The sequence below is a fragment of the Taudactylus pleione genome, unplaced genomic scaffold (genome assembly GCF_031769625.1).
Source record: "Taudactylus pleione unplaced genomic scaffold, aTauple2 ptg000054l, whole genome shotgun sequence".
Lineage (NCBI taxonomy): Eukaryota > Metazoa > Chordata > Amphibia > Anura > Myobatrachidae > Taudactylus > Taudactylus pleione.
The window spans coordinates 3,342,855-3,365,707 of record NW_028284456.1 but is presented as its reverse complement, the minus strand read 5'-3'; the positions used below and the strand labels follow the sequence as shown (position 1 = coordinate 3,365,707).

Here is a 22,853-nt window from a genome sequence, read left to right as displayed (position 1 = left end):
AAAAGCAAAAAGATAAAAAAAAACAAGTACTCCTTCTACACAACAATCACCAACAATCCACTCCAACGCAAAACCTCCGACAATCATAACATGCCACCTCGACTCAAGTCACACCAAGCCATAAATAGGCTTTATTTTCCCGCTCAAATTAAGGACGGACACTAGGAGCGCACAAGGAATGATGCGGCCGAATAATGCTGACGCATGTCTAAAAACGTCACTGAAGGCCCAAATCGGTCTGCTACATTGAGAAAAAACAATGAGTACAGAGCAGCAAAGTACTAGCCAACAGTCACCATGTAAGTGTTTTTATTTTTTATGGGAAAATGCGTATGTTTAACATTACATTTTAAAACATTTTACTCAAATTTTTTTTTAACATTTTAAAAAAAAGGTGTGGAGGATGCCATGGAAGAGGCTGCTGGCCCTAGTAGGCAAACTAGGACCAAAAAAAAAAGGCAGCCACAATTCACAAGGAACGAAATGGAGGTTTTGGTGCAAATGTGCAATGACAACCTGGCACAGGCACCAAGGAATATGGGTGCAACCCAGAGATGGAAACTGTGGGACGACATAGCCAGTGGTGTCAATGGTGTGGGTGAGTTTGAACGTTCAACCCGGGAGGTCAAACGCCGGTATGTAAAAATTACATTTTAGTAAAAAGTGTTTACAGGTCAAAATACTGCAGAAATAATGCCAAATTTTAAACCAACAGATGGAGCGACTTCAAATATTGGCTTAAACAAAAACTGGCTGATAGGGCTAGGCATGCAGGGGGGACAGGTGGGAGTCCCAACCCTGTGTCACTTGAGCTCACAGATTTGGAGGAGCTGGCCCAGGGGTGTGTGCAGGATGAGGAGGTGTTTGGCGTGTCGAACATGGATACCGACAAGCCAGACTTTGCGGCTCCTCATGTTGCCCCAGGTAAATGTTGTAATGTTAACAACTCAGAAATGTGTTTTTGACAATATCTAGATTATAATTTTTCTCTTTTTTCTCACAGAGACACAGGCGGATGAGTCTGCTCCAGAGGTGAGCTTTGGCCGCAGAATTTCTTCTGGCTCTGCAGGGGAGGAAGCAGTAGATCCAGCTGGGGACCCTGTGGCAGACAGTCCAGGGCATTCCCCCTCACAGGCAGTGGCCCTCCTCACTGATCTCAATGGTAAAACGGATCAGCAGACCGAGATTCTGCTTAGGATGGACGCCAATCTGCTACGGGTGGCGGACGCCCTGGAGCAAAGTGCTGCGGCCAACGTGACCATTGCTAAGGCCCTTGCGGAAAATACTGGGGTCAACGTGCGAATAGCAAATGCCCTGGAGCAGCTCGCTTGCCAGCACATGTTGGAGCCGGCCTCCCTTCCTGCCGGAACATCAGGACCCTCCACCTCTGGCACAACAACAGCCATCCCTCCAAATGTGCCTAGCCCTATGCCTAGTCCAGAGGCCACAACATCTGCTTCTGGCCAGGCCAGCCGAAGGACTTCCCGGACCCGTTCAGGCTCCCTCCAACCCCCGGCCAAACGGCCTAAAAGGCGATGACAGCACTGGCTAATTTCCCCACAATCCATCTCTGTGTTTGCCCCATATTCCTGCATGGCAAAAATCTCCCTCTCCTTTCTTGTGAATTGTTTTTATTCGTTTTATTTCTGTTCAAATGCCACTTATTTTGTTGGTGTGTGGGCAAAATGATTTCTAGATTTTGTCCCATGAAAAAAAATATGTTTACTTTAATAAAAACTTGAAACAAAAATAACAAAAAAATAATGAACTTTGGAAACAAAATGGCAAAATTCTATTGTTGATTTATTCACAAACTGGTTAAAAGGTAATCCCTCTAACAAACTTACAAACAGTACAACGGAAATAGAAGCATTTCATATTTTGCCTAAAAAAAAGGGTTAAAATCAATTTATGAGTTTTAATTAACAATTATCAAAAAACAAAAGGACGATTGGTTTCTTGCTCAAAAAATAAAATAGAAAAAAACCAAACATGCGTACAATATTGTTTGCCTACAAAATAAACACTTACAGATATGTAAAAGCACTCAAAAAACCCAAACATTTGTTTGCTAATTGATTGTGTGCCCCAGAAATTAGCAGCTGAGTAGTTCACCTGCGTTCGGTTTTTAGCTACTAAAAAAGGTCTATTTGCGAAACACCTTAGAAGCTGTTTAGCAATTAAAAGTTAATTGTTTTTGTTGCCTCACTTGATTAATCGCAACACCATCAATGAGTCCAGGGAAGTACGAGGAGACCATCGTCATTGCGGTAGACTATACCAGACCACAAGCTGATCGAGCAGTCTTAATGGAAATTGGATCACACAGTGACGTGTACAAAATAGCGTCCACATTGGACGTTCGCACAAGATAATACATGTATGCCCATAAAACGCCTTGCCACGCCTGCGTTTTCTCATCTCCACCCCCGTTACCACCCATAAACGGAACATTCTGTCAATCAAATGACAAAGGTCACTTCCTGTTCGCTGTGTATACGAGCGAACAAAAAATGACCGCAATGATCCGGCCGCACATGCGCAATGAGAACCGGACGCATGCGTGGTTTAAAACAATCTAATGCGTATGAGCGAACGGCTGATAGCGTCCGGCTCTGAATAAGGTCCTCTGTTCATAATAGAAGCTCTGATAAATTAAGTGGAACAAGGTTTATTTTATTGCATTTAATATTGGTAGCAAGTGTCTGGTGTTGGGGACAGTAACAGCCTGGAGCTCTGAATACACCAGTTGCAAATCTCTGTCTATTTGGTAGCAAAATATGAACAGACATTTTTGGCGGCAAAGGTGATCACAGATATGAATCTCAAAAGAGGCAGCATAACTTTCTTTCTTGCATCACACCTACTCAGTGCCTGCCCCAATAATCCACATTCATCTGCATCACTCCCCAATGCACCTACTCAATGTTACCATCTCCATTTCTCCTAATCCTTCCACCATACTGTCCAAACTCCTCCTCTCTCCAGCACCCTATTTCTCTCTCCACATCATTATTTTCTCCTCATGCTTTCCTTTCTAACATGACTGCACCCATGATCGTTCTGCTCTGTGCATCCATTTCTTGGAGGCCTAATGGCAATAGTCTATTATAAGTCCTGATAGGCAAGAGCACAGCTATCCATTAATGGGCCCATGAGATTGGGATTATGGGTGGTGGAAGCAGAGATGTAAACAGGGTTCTTGGCTCCCAGGGCAAAATGAAAAATGGCATATCCTAATAACAGTTCTATCAAATATATAAATTGTTGGTTATTTGCTGTATTGCACCATATTTTAGAATGTTTGAATGAATGTATAATTGATTGCATGACTGTATGTATGACAAATAATAATAATAATAATAATAATAATAATAATAATAATAATAATAATGTTATTTATATAGCAGTTTTCTCCCAATAGGACTCAGAGTGCTTTACATTTGCTTTAAAAAAAAATACAAGATAAAAAAAGAGAACTAAGCATTTGGGTTGTATTTTTTAGGAACTAAAGGGACAGTAAGGAAATGCATGAGTGAACAGGTAAGTCTTGAGTCTGTTTTTAAGGACTCTAGAGTGGAGGCCTCTTGGACTATCGGCAGTTGAGTGTCTAAATCGTACCACGCATGCATCAAGATACATTACTGAAGTTGCTCTCAGTGACTTTTTACTCGCAATGTGATGGTTTAGCGGCAAAAAATGCTGGCGTATTGTTATAACTCTCAGCAATCCCATACGCAATAAATATGACTCCGGTATCTCAGTTCATTCTGTGCAACCACAGGGTTATTCAGGAGACTGATAAAAGAAATGATCTGTGACAGATGCTGCAGAAGCTTGGATTTGCAAAGCCGCAGGCGGGAGTCTCAATACAATCCTCAGGGTCTGCGACATTTGCATATTTTGCGCACAGCAGTTATGTATGGGATCACAGTTGCGGTGGAATTAGGGTACAACTCTGAACAGAGGCTTATTAAGAGAGAAGAGGGCCCATGTGCAGTCTTCATCCAGGGACCCCTTATCTCTACCTGGAAGCCGGTAGCACACTGAGTGCAGCAGTAGACTCTGAACACTAGTAGACTCTAGCGCTGTGCCAGAGTCTTCTGCGCATGCGCAGGTCACCAGGGAAATGGCACGGCAGCCAATTTCCCAGCAATTTCCCTACTGCGCATGTGCAAAACACCAACCGTCTCCTTCCTCCCTGGCAGGCTGCCCCCACCAACTCGTTTCTATCCAAGCGGATTTCACCTTGAGGAGGAAGACGATTGGGAAGCAGTGCCCCGTTTTTCTATGCCATCTTTTTTCTATTCTTAAAACTTTGGTAGGCGTACATCCATATGTTTTTATTTAATTTTATTACTGTTGTATATGGATTGGAATAAAAAAGCTGTGAATCTTTTCCTTTGGCTGTGGTACTCCATATTACTGGGCAGTCTCATGTGAAAAGGCCGGGCTTCAAAAGGGAAAAGGAAATGATGTTGGAAGTGTATAAAGACCCACCTGATGTGCCTATTACCATTTCTGAGTTTGCGAGTGATTCACTTAGGGGGCAACCCTGACAGATATCCACTTATGGCAATGGTGTTACACTTGGATGGAAGCAAGATTATTTTATGACACACTTATATTGACAACTATTTTGTGAGTACATTGTGTAGGAGACATCCCCAAAGCATATCACTTTTAAAAGGGTCCCTATCGGATCATAATATTCTGCACATTTATATACCCAGAGGTCATACAGTATTATACGAAGATCTTTGTGTGTTTTTTCCTTTATGTTTTACATTTACTGATATCTCCCTACGACGAGGGAGAACAGGCCTTCACTGATATTCTAAGGAAAGTAGTGTTAATGTATGTCCCAAGCAGCATGGGATGACAATACATTTGTTTGTTCGATAAGTTCTGGGAACTGTAGTGTGTTCCTTTATATTGACGTACTTAGGCTGATGGAATTGTGCACTAGGAGAGAACCATCTATTATTTTGATTATCAAAGCATGTAATGCACATCAGCATTTCTACCAGTCACTGAATGGCCCTTCTGCCTTCCTGTACTTCACACCAGTCATCAAAAGTGGCATCCTGCCCACACTGTTTCTACACTATGATTACTGACCATGACATAGGAATTCAATGTTAAAAGTTAACTTACATCAATTTACAAAAATTATAAAGGAACAAACTGCATTTCTGTTGTGTATATTAATAGTATTTTAATTTATTGGCAAGATATTTGTTACCACATGATGGGGTCATGTACATTTGGATTGGGACCACTGGGTTAAGATATTAGTAGGAGAGTAGACAATCAGTGACAGTGGTGTGGTCACACGATCAGCTTCCTCAGCATCTTGTCCGTCAGGCCATTCACTTCCATGATGTGCTCCAGATGTTCCATGTACCGTCCTCAGTCTGTGAGGAACAGAGGAATTCTGGAAGTGTGACAGACGGCAAATCGCTTCAGCCGAGTTATATCCTCATAAGACACCTTGGAGAAGAATCACAATATTGTAGTTAGATAAACGTACAGTAAGACTTCATATAAAGGGACTAGAAAGTAATCACATACTTTGGCATTTTTCACAGTTTAATTTCTTACATTATGAAATTAATATGAATATATTCTGTGATTCTTATCACCAACCAACAATAAAATACTCTGTAATGTAAGAACTCTCCTCTAAAACCCTTTAATTACAAATGAAACAGATAATACATAAATATTCACCCTCTTTATCAATACTTGGTGCCAACACTTTTAGCTGTAATTACAGATGTGAGTCTATATAGACCTGCTTTGCACAAGGTGCTAAAAGCTTCTTATTGCCAATGAATATGTATAAAAGTTAAAAGTGTTAAGACCAGCGGTGGATTGGCCATAGGCTAAGGTGGGCCGATGGTTCAGGGGTCAGCTTGGAGCAAATTAATTTTATACATGTATGTTTTTATATATGTTGTTTTGCCTGATCTGTGTGGCCAGGGCTCATCAGGGCCTGACTTATAGTGGCTGATCTCTAACATAAATATGTGTCCTGGTGGCTGGCCCTTCCCCAGGAACCAGCTACATTAGTTTATGTGGTACAGATCAGCCCAGGGCCAGCCACCAGGGGTATGGGAAGTGGGGGGCAGGTCAGAGAGGGAAGTGGTGGAGTGGAGGGTTATAAAAGGGGAAGGAGCAAGCAGCAGTCAGCATACCTCCCAACATTTGATCGCCACCAGCCAGGACTTCCGCGTGCCGAAGGCGCAGGAGCTCTTCCAAAAAGGGGGAGTGGCCTATACATAAAGGGGTGTGGCCTAGCAGCATGCCCATTTTCATCACTAAGGGGCGTGCCCAGCATCTCCGAGATGCTGGGCTGCCCCCGGGCTTCCCTCCGTGCTGTGAATAGATGCTGTGCGCATTCCCGCTCTGCATACACGCTGCTCTGCTATGCAGAGGAGCAGTGTATGCTTCCCCTAACTTCCCCCCCACCGCGGGACACTGCGGCCTGCAGGTGGGACAGGGGGACAGTCCCATAAAAATGGGACTGTCCTGCTGAATGTGGGACAGTTGGGAGGAATAAGTCAGAGTGGGGGCGAATGGGGAAAGTGTCAGGTCAAAACCAGCCTGGCGCCAGCCCTGGGTGCAGCAGCCAATAAGAATTTGCCTGCCTCTTATTGGATGCTGCTGGTTGCTCCTGGACAGTGCCCCACCCACCACTGAGTCCAACACAGCACGTGCCCCGCTCGACCCCTCCTGGTTATGCCACTGGCGAAAGGCAGCATTGCAGAAAACAGGGGAGTGTCACCCCATTTTCTGGGTGTGCTAAAGCCAGTGGCTGGGTCCTTGGAAGTGGCTTCACTGGATTCAACAGCTGAATTCCCCGTTCATCCTGAGGAACATGAGGGTTACTCAGATGATCAATGTTTACACAGATGATCTAATGCATTTTTGGATACACAGGTGGGTCAGAGAATCCAGCAGGAGGCGTCTATTTAAACAGGACGCCTTCTGCAGCATTATCATATTATCACACAGTGTACACATGTCTTTGTACACAGCGGCTGTGTGATTAGCATACGGAATCAGGCCCTCTGTGATCAGGCCCTCTGTGACAATGATCATGATTGTATCACTTTCCTTTTATTTCATTACTGAAAGACATACTGATATAATATATACCTTGCCCATGCATATTAGCAGATGGAAATCTATGGTGTCTCTGTGTCTTAGAGGATGTAGAATCCCATCCAGGTAAACTTGATCTTTATTAAAGCAACCTATGAGGATAAAAAGAAACATTAATATACAAATTACCACAGCATTGACACTATATATCTGTAGCCTAAAATCTCATTATAAAACCTGTTGCTGGCACTTATAGATTTTTTCACAATAGTTATTATCCATTTTATACAGAGGGAAAAACATAAATAGTAAATGTGTATGTGTGTGGCAGGGGGGAGGGAATTTAAACTGGAAAGTCAGGGAATGGTTAGGATCATTGTGCTATAGCGTGAGGTAAAACTAAAGAATATTAAAAGAATACAGACACAGTAGCAGAAAGTTCCATATACGTATTTAGGCAGAACCTCCACATTAGTGACCATAGTACAAGCAAACATGGCTGCTATATACACGCTGGTAGCATGTGATCCACAATAGGGAGTATTGTTCCATGCTGTAATTTACATATTCCCAGCTACACGTATTTTACCAACATCACTATGGCTACGTCCATATCACTAAGAAGTTACTGAGTTGGGTGGAGCTTAATGACCGCACCCATTCTATGACGTGTATTGCGCCATCAACCATCTATCAACCCTGTTATTTCTATCTCAACTTCACTTGAAGAGCACTCAAGTATGTGATTAGGATTTATGTCTGGATTAGGATTGTAGTGGTGCATGGTGAAAAGTGGTGCAGTTTAAGATCTATAATTTGGATGCTCTTTTAGTTATATGAGGTTACAAATAATATTTTATTTTTAAGTATTCACTTAGTCATTTTTTATTTTATTCTATATTATTTTGGCCAGGAGATCTATGGATTACCTTGGTCAAATAGCTTTAATGAGGAGACTCATTGTTATAAAATAAGGGATTTCTTATCTGTCTATGACACCAGAAGATGAGATATTTTATGGTTGCTCCTATCCAGGCTCCATTACTAGGATGAATAATGCTGGTTTGTATTTGTGCCCATTATATAAAATGGCCCTGATGGAGCTACAGCCTAAAGGCCTGATTCTGACATGCTCGCAAGCGCTCGCAAGCGGGTCGATGGTGCCCTAGTGCGCATGCGCATGACGGAGGAAGCTCCGTCGTGCGCATGCGCGAGACCCGAATAGCGACGGCCAAGCCGTCGCTATGGGTCTCGCACCAAAGGGGGCGTGCTGTCGATGTTGATTGACAGCACATCCCCTTTGGTGGGCGTGCCAGGGGCGTTGCTGCCCAGACGGAGGCGTTCCCATGGGAACGCCTACCATCTGGGGCCGGCCCCACTGACACCACTAGTGATGTCAGTGGGAGTGCTTTTGGCTCTGATAGAGCCAAAAGCACTCCTGGGCTTGCCGCAGGGTCTCGTCACAAGCCCGATGGTCGCGATGGTCTTGACCATCGCGACCATCTTTTTGCCCGCTCGCGTAAGCTGTGGGTGGTCACCCACAGCTATGCGAGCGGCCAGCAGGCCGCTCCTATAAGAGGTAGGAGGGCCCTGATTCAGAGCGAGCGCTCTTATCAGAGCGTCCGGCTCTGAATTAGACCCTAAGAGCCTTACAACGTGGTTAAATATTTTAGGTTCTATGTAAACTTACACTGTGTAAAATGATGGAGCACATTCCCTTCTACACTCATAGGGGTATATTTACTAAGCTGTGTTTTTTTTTCAAAACCTCAGATTATTAGTGGTTTTGTTTGTGGAATTTAAAAATGGAAATAATATTAAATGCAAATCGTCTGTGTTTTGCGCGAATCATATTATTGCCATGTTAAATCCTGCCGGCAAAACCACTGAAAAACTGTCTGTTAGAAAATCCGCTGCTTGGTTACGTTACCAGACCATGTCTATGGAATAGAAAGTTTCTCAGTTACCTGGCTGGGATGTGTCAGAGCAGCCCCTCTTTGCTCGCATACAGTAATCCCACCTTGTGTTAGGGTCTTCCACAAACTGAGCCACATCCTGGAACAGCTCACAGAATGACATGCGGCTGGCTTGGTAGACTGTATAATAGAGCAGTGCAGCTCTCCACAGGAAAGGGTCTTTGTCACACAAGACACTGTGGATGCTTGCCAGGCCTTCTTCAGTGGGATTGACGGGCTTTAGATCATATGTGTCCCGCCCAGCGTTGTCATACCATGGCTGCTGCCTGTTGTTCACTGACCGGAAATAATGGGTGCCTGCATTCACACAAGAAACAAGTAATACAGCTTTTTCTATAATCTTTAAAATAGAAATGAAACTTGGTGCTGGATCTTGTCTGGTCATATTTTACTGAAGATGATCATCATGATAATAGAATAAAAACAGACAGTGGTGACAACTACATTCTTTATGGGGCAACACCATATTCTAGTCAAGTGATGTTTCTGTTCATGAAGATAAAGATGTGTAACTAAAACTTAAAATATATATTGTATACTTACAGTAAGAGACTGATAAACTGATCATATTATAGGGTCACAACAGTGACAAGCAACACACAGTAGATGGGAGTGGTAAGCAGAGGAAAATACATCACCATTAGGATAGAATAGGAATTGGGCTGAGGATCACATACTGTAGCTAGTTATAGAAATGGGCATGCTTCATGGTGTCAAATGTATGACAGTGACCAGAGACGTAACAAGTATCCTGCAACCTGCAGAACTGCCCAGAGTGTCATCAGGATGCTCCGGTCATTATGACTCATTATACGCTTTATATATATATATATATATATATATATATATATGTCCCCCTGAGCCAGAACAGCACACACTTCAAATGTAGGCAGTGGGAGTGCACAGCACATATCATGTTACTATGTAGGGCAAAAAACGAGCTGGCACATCCTTAAAGTGAAGAAATATTTAATCCATCACAATTCAAGATAAGCATCCTCCAATAAATTTAGCATATTCGTGAAAGAAAGGTCAGGGCATAGGGGTGACTGGACACAAAAAAATGTAGCATATAACGACACTGACAACATCCATATGATACTTATCGCAAGTCAAACCCCAGCGTGTAAGCCCGACAGCTGTTTCGGTGTTTACAAGGACACCTTCATCATGGGCAGCAAACAGCATCCCCAACAAACACACATAAATACCTGCATACTAATTGGCCAAACGCACGCACCTGCATCAAAAAACAAAAGCGGGCTAGTAAAACCCGGAAGTAGCCTCATCAATGCCAGAAGTGTGACGCTCCGAAAACCGGAACTCGTCACTGGTTGTCATGGCAACCGCTATATGCAAACCGAAGTGGACAATAATGGTGCTTGTTCCGAAAACCGGAACTCGTCACCGGTTGTCAGGGCAACCAACAATAACAGGCTAATGCAAGCGGTAGTGGCGCTCAGGGACCAGAGCTAGCCACCCGCATAAACAGCCTATAATATAACAGGTGCCACAACATAGCGGCATAGGGGGGGCAAAAGCGGCAACTTATAAAGTCAGCGTGAGTAACCATGGCAACCAATAACACAGCGGGGGTAACATCTCTGAATAAACAGAGCTGGTCAGCTCATCGCTGTATTAGCTCATAAAAACATACTTGGCTCATATGATATTCAGAGGTGTGTGTCAAAGGTCAATATATGCAGGTATAATCAACAAAAATAGCACATCGAAAAAAGTGGTACAAATAGAGAAGATATTCAGCATAGGATACATAAAAAATGAATAAAGGAGAAACACAGGAGAAACAAAATCCCAATTCAGGTATATCGACCCCTATAGATGGAAATAGAATCTTTTACAAAAAACAACCCAAAGTCAATGCTTCATTAAGTCCGTTAGGAGCTATAGAATTCAAACGGTCAATATGCAAAATTTTATGGAGGATGCTTATCTTGAATTGTGATGGATTAAATATTTCTTCACTTTAAGGATGTGCCAGCTCGTTTTTTGCCCTACATAGTAACATGATATGTGTTGTGCACTCCCACTGTCTACATTTGGAGTGTGTGCTGTTCTGGCTCAGGAGGACATATTGCAATTTATTTATGCTAGCTTGCACCACCGCCTTTTTTTATATGATTTTTTTTTGCCTTTTTTTATTTTTATTTTTAAATAAAGATATTGAGGCATGTGAGAGTACAGGCTTGGACATTATGAGATCAGATACTACTGTTGATTGGTTAACTAAGATTGAGACTAATGTGAATCAATTTTATTCGGATCTCTTGGTATTTAAGAAAAACAAATACAAACGTGTTAAGGATGATTATAAGGAGATGCGGGTTTATGGCTGGCTTCAGGGAACTGAATCTAAAATTAATTTTAGGGGTGGTAACAGGACCAGGAGATTGAGAATGGATAGGTCATATTCTGAAATTGACACACACACATCTGCTAGTGATTCAGACCAAACTACTTCCCAACCTTTGCCGTCCTCTTTTTTAAAGGAACGAGGCCCAAATACAAAGCCACAAAAAATAAAGGCCCTGTAGAAGGGGAGGGGCTAGACACAGGAAACAAAAATTTGAACCAAAGAGGCAGGAGGAGATAGTGGTATTTAACCTGTCCTCCTACCAGCCTACAGAACATGAACTATCTGTCCTCTCTAAGGGGTTGTCTTTTGTGAGGACCTATAAACAGACCACGTTTGACTTTAGTGTTGAGCTGTACCGTTTTCATTGCCTATTAAAGTTAAAAGATTTCTTTGTTAGACATCCATCGACCTCTACCAGATGTGATAAATTCAGACCTAAAAGTACTTTTGATCCTCCGGAACTTAATTCTTCTATTGAAACATTCATTAATCTGGTTAAGCGTGATACTTTTTCTTATATGGATAAACAGAGAATATCATACTCTAACTTGTCCAAGGAAGAAAACCTTGCAGTTAACACTTTAAGGGATAATTATGAAATTGTGATCCGTCCCTCTGACAAAGGGGGCGGGATTGTTTTACTAAATAGGTCTGACTATATATGTGAGATTCAGAGACAACTTCCAGATGACGGGTGCTATAAACTTCTGACATATGACCCATCCTATGTATATAAAAAGGAAATTGATAGTGTCATTAATTTGGGTCTAGTGAATAATTATATAGATGAATCTACCTTGCAATTTTTGATCCAGACACATCTCAGGGTACCTTTAATCTATATTTTACCATAAATTCACAAAACATTACATAAACCTCCAGGTAGGCCTATCATATCTTCTTGTGGTTCATTGTGTCAGCCCATCTCTCAATATATAGATTTTTGGCTACAGCCTGTTGTTCAGAATACATGTTACTATTTAAAAGATACAACTGATTTTATTAACAAATTAAAAACTATTCAACCGTTTCCTGAATCCAGCCTACTCGTTACCCTTGACATCACTAGTTTATATATGAATATTAGTCACACTGATGGTTTGAGTGCTGTACGGAGCCTCCTCTCCTCTAGTCCACACTACAAGGGTCCTAATGTTGAATATTTACTGCTATCAATAGAGATAGTGTTACGTAAAAATTATTTCCTTTTTGAAAATTCTTTTTTCTTGCAGTTAAGGGGTATGGCAATGGGGCCCAATATGGCACCTGCCTACGGTAACCTTTTCATGTCTATGTACGAAGAACAACATATTATGGGGAACGCTAACTTTTGTCGGTTTATACATTTTTATGTACGCTACATAGATGACCTATTTATGGTGTGGACTGGGGGGGTGGATGCACTCACCCAATTTATTGATGAACTCAACACCTTGAACACCTCTATTAGATTTACCTTGTCCTACAGTGAAACAACTATCAATTATCTAGATGTCTGTATATGCAAACATGTTACAGTGTTGACTACTAAGTTATTTAGGAAATCAACCGATAAGAATACGCTGTTGGAAGCAAGTAGCTTTCATCCTAAGCCCCTTAAAAAAGGACTTACTTTATCTCAGCTATTACGGGTTGTGCGTATCACGTCTGAAGTGACGGAACTACCAGAGGCACTACAAGATATGGGTAATAAATTCATCAATAGAGGCTATCCTACAGATGAGATTCAGGAGGCGATTACATACTGTCTCAATCTAACTCAGACACAAGCCCTTGAGAAGCAAGACCGCAATCAAGCTTCAGAGCGTATGGTGTTTACTTCTACTTTTTCTGTCGCATCCAGGCATATTCATGAGGCTGTTAATAGACATTGGCATATCCTTCGGTCCGACGAGAATATTGGACAATTTTGTCAAAAACCACCCCTTTTTTGCTATAAACGGAGTAGCAATATTAAGAATATTGTTGCCAAGTCAGATCTTGGCCCTAACCTAAAGAATAAAAGCACGTGGCTCCAGCTGAAAAATGGGGTCTTTAGATGTCAGGGTTGTGTCAATTGCCAATTTCTTAACGTTGGAACGTTTTTTGTAAACCCTATTACGAAGGTTAAATATGACATCAGATTCCATTTGGATTGTGACAGCCGCTACGTGATCTACGTTATTATGTTCCCCTGTCAGCTGCTCTATGTGGGCAAGACTATTAGACACCTTAAAGAGAGAATTGCTCTCCATCGCTCTTCTATCAAAAAAGCCATGTCCTTGGTAGATTCTAATACGCCTCCCGTTGCTAGACATTTTGCTCTCTCTAAACACACTATGAGAGAGTTTCGTTTTCTCCCTATTGATCACGTTTCCCCCCTGAGAAGAGGTGGAGACCGCGATAGACTGCTCTTACAGTGTGAATGTATCTGTATTGACCGTTTGAATTCTATAGCTCCTAATATACTTAATGAAGCATTGACTTTGGGTTGTTTTTTGTAAAAGATTCTATTTCCATCTATAGGGGTCGATATACCTGAATTGGGATTTTGTTTCTCCTGTGTTTCTCCTTTATTCATTTTTTATGTATCCTATGCTGAATATCTTCTCTATTTGTACCACTTTTTTCGATGTGCTATTTTTGTTGATTATACCTGCATATATTGACCTTTGACACACACCTCTGAATATCAAATGAGCCAAGTATGTTTTTATGAGCTAATATAGCGATGGGCTGACCAGCTCTGTTTATTCAGAGATGTTACCCCCGCTGTGTTATTGGTTGCCATGGTTACTCACGCTGACTTTATAAGTTGCCGCTCTTGCCCCCCCTTTTTTGTGACCTATGCCGCTATGCCGCTATGTTGTGGCACCTGTTTTATTATAGGCTGTTTATGCGGGTGGCTAGCTCTGGTCCCTGAAGGCCACTACCGCTTGCATTAGCCTGTTATTGTTGGTTGCCCTGACAACCGGTGACGAGTTCCGGTTTTCGGAACAAGCACCATTATTGTCCACTTCGGTTTGCTTATAGCGGTTGCCATGACAACCAGTGACGAGTTCCGGTTTTCGGAGCGTCACACTTCTGGCATTGATGAGGCTACTTTTGGGGTTTACTAGCCCGCTTTCGTTTTTTGATGCAGGTGCGTGCGTTTGGCCAATTAGTATGCAGGTATTTATGTGTGTTTGTTGGGGATGCTGTTTGCTGCCCATGATGAAGGTGTCCTTGTAAACACCGAAACAGCTGTCGGGCTTACACGCTGGGGTTTGACTTGCGATAAGTATCATATGGATGTTGTCAGTGTCGTTATATGCTACATTTTTTTGTGTCCAGTCACCCCTATGCCCTGACCTTTCTTTCGCGAATATGCTAAATTTTTTGGAGGATGCTTATCTTGAATTGTGATGGATTAAATATTTCTTCACTTTAAGGATGTGCCAGCTCGTTTTTTGCCATATATATATATATATATATATATATATATATAAATACCATCAGATCCGGCACTCCTTGAATGAACGTTACTTGGCTGGTTGCCCACACTCATATGTAGATACACAGAACCCTCATCTGTGTGGCACTCCACGCAAAAGAAACACTCAGTAGTCGTGGCTTCAAAAGTCAACGTTTCAATGCCTATGTAATTGGCATTTTCATCAGGACATACAAATAACTGATACACGTCTTACCTTAAATAAAGACACCCAGTGGACCAGCCTCGCTGCAGCGGGACCGCACACCCGCCCGGTGGTGCTGAAATATGACGTCATCACGTAGTAACGTGTGACGCCTGTGTACCATCACCATGGCAACATGTGAATAAACAACAGATCCCATGACATAATGCAGCCGCAGCTGCGCTCGGCCTTACAAGTTATAGCACAAACATCAAAATAGCAGACATGAGCACATATGATCAAAGTGGCAGACATGAGCACATATGAATATGGCAACACACATATTTGACCACTGTCAATACTACCTGGGTTCAGATAATTAAAATAATATAGGTACACAAATAATTTATTTTTTTCTATACTGGGTCAAATATGTCTTAAAGAAAAAAAGAAACAAGAAAAAATGTTAAATAACAGCAGAGTCAACAAATGGGAAGAACACTGAGAATTGTCTGTCGATGGTCGGTGTGATTACTACCTATGCTAAGGGTAATGAATGTACACTAGGCTAACTACATAAACGCACCTAAGCCCAACTGCTCATTAAGCCCCTTGGGTGCCATCGTGCCTAATCGATATATCCATCTAGTTTCACATTGCATGAGTTTGCGTGCCCTATCTCCCCCTCTGATGGATTGAGGGATATGGTCAATCATCCTGTATTTCAGGGTTGACAAGGAATGACGGGCATTAGCGAAGTGCCTTGCTACTGGTTGTTCGCTACTTCCAGAATTAATAGCCAATCTAATAGCACTTCTATGGGCTGCCATGCGCTCCTTGAAAGTCCTTTCAGTTTTTCCTATGTAAGATAGGCCACATGGACAGATGATCTGATAGACGATAAAAGATGAATTACAAGTGATTTTATGGCGAATAAAGAATTTACGACCTGACAAGGGATGGTGAAAAACATCGCCTGGAATAAGATGCCTACATGTTGTGCAGGTACATCTGATGCAACCCAATTTGCCAACACCACCGACATGTGCCCTGGGATCAGGGCTAGATATGTCAGTTTTTACCAATATATCACGAATGCTTCGTCCTTTTTTATAGCATGACATAATGCGGGTATTTTGTAGCTGTAGTTCAGGATCAGTTTGGATAATGGGCCATAGCTTCTTAGAGATTTTATTAATATGACTACTATGTTGGTTGTAGTTATTGACCCAGAGAATCATAGGTGTGTTCTTTTTAGATGTATTGGACCTAAGTACTTTATCCCTATCTAAGCTCAATACCTTTTGTTTCACCTTAGCCAAATGGCTAGCATCATACCCTCTATTGATAAATCTGAGAATCATCTCATTCATCTGGGATTCAGCTACAGTTATATCCGTGTTGATTCTCCTTATTCTCAAAAATTGAGAATAAGGGAGGCCCCGGATTAATGGTTTAGGGTGGCAGCTATCTGAGCATAGGAGATTATTCCTATCTGTATCTTTGCTGTAGAGACTAGTAGTAACCACTCCATTAACGATGGATATCCTGACGTCCAGATAGTTAATGGCCTCATTACTGATATTATAAGACAAGTTGGCAGGGCTATTGCTACTGTTGTGTGTGTCAATTAGATCAATTAGCTCTTGCTTGGGACCCTTCCAGAACACCAGTAAGTCGTCTATGTATCTCACATAAAATCCTATTTTCGATGCAACCTCAGGTTTATGAAAAAATAAAAAATTTTCAACGCCAAGCATATTCATATGTGCTCATGTCTGCCACTTTGATCATATGTGCTCATGTCTGCTATTTTGATGTTTGTGCTATAACTTGTAAAGCCGAGCGCAGCTGCGGCTGCATTATGTCATGGGATCTGTTGTTTATTCACATGTTGCCATTGTGATGGTACACAAGCGTCACACGTTACTATGTGATGACATCATATTTCAGCGCCGCCGGGCGGGTGTGCGGTCCCGCTGCAGCGAGGCTGGTCCACTGGGTGTCTTTATTTAAGGTAAGACGTGTATCAGTTATTTGTATGTCCTGATGAAAATGCCAATTACATAGGCATTGAAACGTTGACTTTTGAAGCCACGACTACTGAGTGTTTCTTTTGCGTGGAGTGCCACACAGATGAGGGGTTTGTATATATATATATATATATATATATATATATAAACAGTATATATAGATATATAAAGATATTTAGATATATGTGAAACTAAAAATGTAATTGGAAATCCAGGGCACATTTATATATATAGCATATTGTTGCACCCTTTAAAAAGGAGACCATTACATCCGTACCAGACAAGCAAGCTATTATGGTATTCCATAAGATATATAACACAGGTAATTCCTGTGGCTGCTGGTTAGCTAGAAACTGGTTCCGAATGAAAAGTCACCCTTACTGTATGTCACTCTGAATCAGGGATGGGGAGCCTCAAGCCTGGGGGCGTATAAGGCCCCCGGAAATCATTTGGTATGGCCCTCTGAGCTTTTTTCTGCTGGCCTCATCTGGCTAGCAGGGTGCCTAGAATGGAACCCTGCAGCCAGAATCTATGCAGCAGTGCTGCTTGGATCATCCTTAGGATGCTTAATAACACCGCTGCCCTTACAGCTCCCCAGAGCATCCTCTGGATGTTATAATATTATATATATTAAAATGGCCCTCGTCAGAAAAAAGGTCCCCCACCCCTGCTCTAAATCAACATTTCAACGCTCCCTGTCGTCTTTATCAAGATACGTGACTATATATAAACATAACACAGTATTACATATCAATATACAATACTGTATATTCATTACTACAACACAAATAAAAACCACAGATAAAAAGCATTCTTACCCCCTAGTTCAGGATCAGGCAGCACATGTGCTAAGGCACCATGTTGTTCATAGACAATAACGTTTTATATACTCATGTGTGACAATAAATGGGGGCGTGGTGTGTGACCACACACCCATTTCATGTACTCACCGAAGGCTTGTTCTCAAGGACCCGATCCACGCGTCTCAAATTTTGGCCTTTAGGGCCTCCCAGTTTTAAATGCCCTGGGCCCCCCAAAGCCAGCTCTGCATATAGCCTCTTCATGTTGGCTTATTTTATGTTGATTAAATAAAATGAAACTTAAATCAGTTATGGGTTATTGGTCAAATTAGATTAGATTCATAAAATGTTATATGCTAGACGTTTTGAAATTTTGACCTGATACTTAAAACCAAGTTTGAAAATTGTTGTCTTTCTTTTTTTTTACTTTACTGTATATTGCTTATAGTAATTGTGTATATACTATATTGGTGAAAGCAGAGATGTAATTCACAATTCACTCTAAAGATACCCCAGCTATGCAGGGTGCACCCCCGCTTCTGCGGGTACAGACATCACAGGGTGAGAAACCCTGTTTTACATTGCACAACAGATAACAAATAGAAGTTTGTTTTATTTGTAGGCAAATTTGCTGCATCTTGACTTGTATTTTACCTGATCTGCATTATAGCAAAAACATGCCACTATCTATAAATAGTAAATATAACTATATCACAACATACTGTAAGTAGATAGAAACTAGATAATTTTAATGCAGATTATTTGTATTTTATTTGCAACATGCTGATGTACATTTGTATTTTTTAAGTTCTATCCTACAGAGATGGTTGCCTAGTTGCATAGCTTACTCTGGTGGCATCTTTCAAATGCATAAGGGAACAAGTAATTGTGAAAAAAATATGTTTGCTAAAGAACTTGGAACCATTTAATTCCAGACACTGCACAATCTTACTCTGGTCTGAGCCAGTGAAGCTTTGTGTTAAAAGAGACTATGAGGTCATCACAGGACATCCAGCTGATCAGCTATGTAGAAAAGAGGGGCTGCTCTTTAATCCTATTAGCTGTATTTAATTTATTATTGTATATATGACGAAGTTGAATGTTTAATGTAGGGTAATCACTTTTGCTATTTGGCAATTTAAAAATAACATTTATGTGGTGACACAAGCAACGTTGAACGAGCATCAAAAAACTATATTGTTGTATTAGGGGCCAGTTTACTACTCTTGTCCTAGTGATCCCCCGCTACAAGTCCTGGGAAGCTACTTCAAACAGAGACTTAATTGCTTTTAGCTTAGAATCCAAGCTTGCAGAACTAATATGGCAATAATAAAAAATCTTATATTAATAAAACCAACAACAAAATATATTCCTTATCCTGGGAATGCAAAAAGAGAACATACTTTATTAGCAAAACCTTCTGTATACTGTACATGTTAATAAACCAAATTAATCGCCGCACCACAGGTGTAGCTCAAAAGTACATAATATATGTGCGGACAAATTTCAAGCATAGTTGAGTGCCTCGTTGACTGCTCCTACTTTTCCGAATTGAAGAGGTCAATTTAATTAGGCACGACTAAAGGCCCCCATACATCAGAGATTGATTGCAGCAATCGTGCAATTTGCAATCGATTGTGTTTAAAAATCTTTCCCTTTTTCAATCGATTGCAGATTGCAGAATTGCCACAATCGATTGAAAAAGGAAAAGATTTTTATACACAATCGATTGCAAATTGCACGATTGCTGCAATCAATCTCTGATGTATGGGGGCCTTAAGTCATGTCCACGAGTTAGTGCACCTGTATGCCTCACTTATTGTACCGCTGGATATGTGGATTTTTGTTCAGCGTACAAAAATTCCCATGTCCGAGGGAGAACAGGTCGCGAGGGGATTCAGCTGCTGTTGCCTGCGATTCTACATTGTTGCAATGGCAACACCCCCTTCTCTCCTAATTGAATTGACCCCACATTGCCTTTTGTCTCTTTTGCATGGGATTCACCTCATTCATCTAGCAGTGAAACAGCACACTTCTGAATGATGAACAGCCTATTGTATACATGATGGGACAGACGGAAATAATGGATAAAAGACATCTAGGGGTCAATTCAATTAGACGTGAGAGGGGCATGTTGCCGCTGTAACACCGTGAAAACAAAGCCAACGGCACTGCAACTCGCTCCCCTCGCGTTCCGATCTCACCCCAGACTCGTACATTTTTATACACAGCCATATGGGGCTGCACAGACAAATGCATGAGTCTAATTCGCAGATGCCAGTAATTTACATCTAATTGAACTGACCACCATTTATGTTTTATGCTCATGATTATAGTGGGCCATACTTTTGTTATTATTGCAAGTGCCTTTTCACCTGCATAAATTATACATTTATCTAAAACAATGCTTCTGTTAGTATGAGCCCTTAAAAATGATTCTGCCAAAATAAAGTGATCCTTTTTTGCTCTTTAAATGATGCCATCCATGTCTAGGAAAACCATCCAAAAATTCAGTTTTTACAATATCCACTGTTATGTGACTACTGTTTTGTCACTGTATTACTGGAATGGCGGCCGGCGGTTCGATTCCCGTCAGCGGCAGCCCGACAAGAGCAGAGTTAGAAGCAGCGGAAGCCCGACAGCGCTGGAAATCCCAATCGTGGATAGGTAAGTATCTACTAACCTAACCCCCCTATCCCTAACCCTCCTTAGGGGTGCCTAACCCTAACTTCCCCCCCAAGTGCCTAACCCTAATCCCCCCTCTAAGTGCCTAACCCTAACCACCCCCTTCCCCGCTGCCTAAACCTAAGTCCCCCGGGGGGGTGCCTAACCCTAAGTCCCCTCCGGGGGTGCCTAACCCTAACCCTCCCTCCGGTCTACATCTAGACGTCCGGCATTTCACCCTTGCCGGTATATGACAGTAGGGAAGCCGGCGGCCGGTATTTAGGCAGTCGGCTTCCCGATTGCTTCCGGTATTACTGAGGTGTTTGGGCACTATACCCCGAGCAAGGAAAGATAACAGTTGCTAGCTAAAAAATCTAACTTTACATGTTAACATATCGTAGAAAAAACTGGTGGATGATAAGTAAACAGGTATGTTTGGTGCAAAGTAATATTTATTACTAATGCATTTTGGAACAGAATTGTGTTTCATTATGTATTATTTTCATATTACCCAGTGCAGGAATGTTGCATATAGGATGTTTGTGACTAGCTGCTATGAGCATTGGCAAGGTTGCTAAGCAACCTAATAAATATCCAGGGTAATGTCCTGATCTCTTGCACAAACCCCAATAGAGCTGCATAATTTAGCTCCCTTGGTTATGTTGCTGAGTGAGACTTGATAAAGTCTCAAACATCCTATAGAATAGAACATCTACCACAGTCAACAAAAAAAAACCTGGTCAAATTAAAAAGAGCACAATAAGAAGATACATAGATACACTAATACTTTAGCCTGACTACCTCAGAAAAGGTTACTAGTCCCTCCTCCTTACACTTCCTCCCACCACAAGGCTCCAGAACTGGAGAACGAAGTTCATTATTTATTTCTAGTTGTTAGCATGCAGGAGAAAGTTGTTACACTGCATACATGCACATGGACGGCTGAGCAGCATATGCCTACTACTACTAACCAAGGAAAGGTGATGCAGCAGTGAGAGCACAAGCTCGGAGCTATGCCTGGAGGGGCTGTGCTAACTTCTGAAATGGCACATTGCACCTGCAGACACCATGGTAATTATTATTGCACTATTATTATGTTGTGCATATATATATATATATATATATTCTTTTATTCACACACACACATATACACACTATGTACATACACATATTATTGCATTACTGTCTGTAAGTAACTTTAATTATTTGACTTAAATATTTTACTTTTGTAAAGTATACCATAAGTATAGTTGTATTCGGGGGAATTGATTATAGACGTGTACTGAAATTACTTTACAATCATTTTTCATTCTAGTTTAATATAGGAAGACAAGCGAGGACATTGGACATACTGATGCTGTATACATTTTGTCAAAGGAAGTATCAGAATTCACAAATTGCGAGTAAACTTAGTACAACATTTATTTCTCTTTGACAAACATAACCGGTTAGTAATGAAGTTTGCATGGTACTTTCTAACTTAGGTATTATTATAACATTAACAGCTGTCTTGTACTAAGTACTTGCAGTAATATAAAACACAAGTCACGGGAATGGAGCTAATGAAATGCAGTAGGGACTTGTGGATCTGCAAACAAATAGTGTCACTTTCTGTAAAATGTACAATCCAGGAACTTAAGATGGGACTTTTTGACTTTATTTGTTGTGTATCTGTATGTGGGACCACATGACTGAATTGTTGGAACATGCACTTGTGTGACAAGAGTGCAGACATGAGTGGTAAGGTTCCATAAGGATAAAAGCTTTATAAAAGAAATTGCAAGATTAATATTGAATTAAATGCTATGTGTTGCAGTTTGTGTTCTGATTTGCTGTATTTTGAGTAGCGAGGTAGTTTGTTGTTCAATCTCTTTCATTACATTTAATGTGGCAACACTTATGGTGTGCACACACGTAGCGTTACGCTGGCTGATCGTCCTGCGCCCTCCCTGGAGTGCTGGGTGATTGATATCGATCATCCAGCACACCACCAACTCACCAATGACTATAGCGACCCGCAATCAACGATCGTGCGTCCCTATAGTAACCTGCTCGATATCGAGCAAGTTGACCTGCATGCACGGCCGAAAGACGATATCGCTATCGTCCATACATGGCTATGCATCGCTGGTCGTTGGTAAGTTGGTAGGGGCCAACAAATTAACGTTTTGAACGATAACGATATGAACGATATAGTTATAGTTCAAATCGTTAATTTTTATCGCTACGTGTGTACGCACCATTATTTTTACCAAAAAATGCATAAAGAAGCAGTAAATTTAATTGTTCTATTTTTT

The 22,853-nt window shown here is 41.3% G+C and overlaps 1 protein-coding gene and 1 pseudogene across 1 annotated transcript in view; one reads left to right on the top strand and one right to left on the bottom strand.

Moving 5' to 3' along the window:
• Positions 1-5,331: 5,331 nt before the first annotated feature.
• On the bottom strand, positions 5,332-9,471 carry LOC148535207 (putative tyrosine carboxypeptidase MATCAP2; annotated as a pseudogene).
• Positions 9,472-12,722: 3,251 nt separating this feature from the next.
• Positions 12,723-22,853, top strand: part of DCLK3 (doublecortin like kinase 3) — a 52,332-nt gene continuing 42,201 nt past the window's right edge. The window contains exon 1 of the mRNA XM_088464404.1: positions 12,723-13,869. Coding sequence (XP_088320530.1) covers positions 12,723-13,869 — 1,147 coding nt within the window. The remainder of the gene's footprint in view (positions 13,870-22,853) is intronic.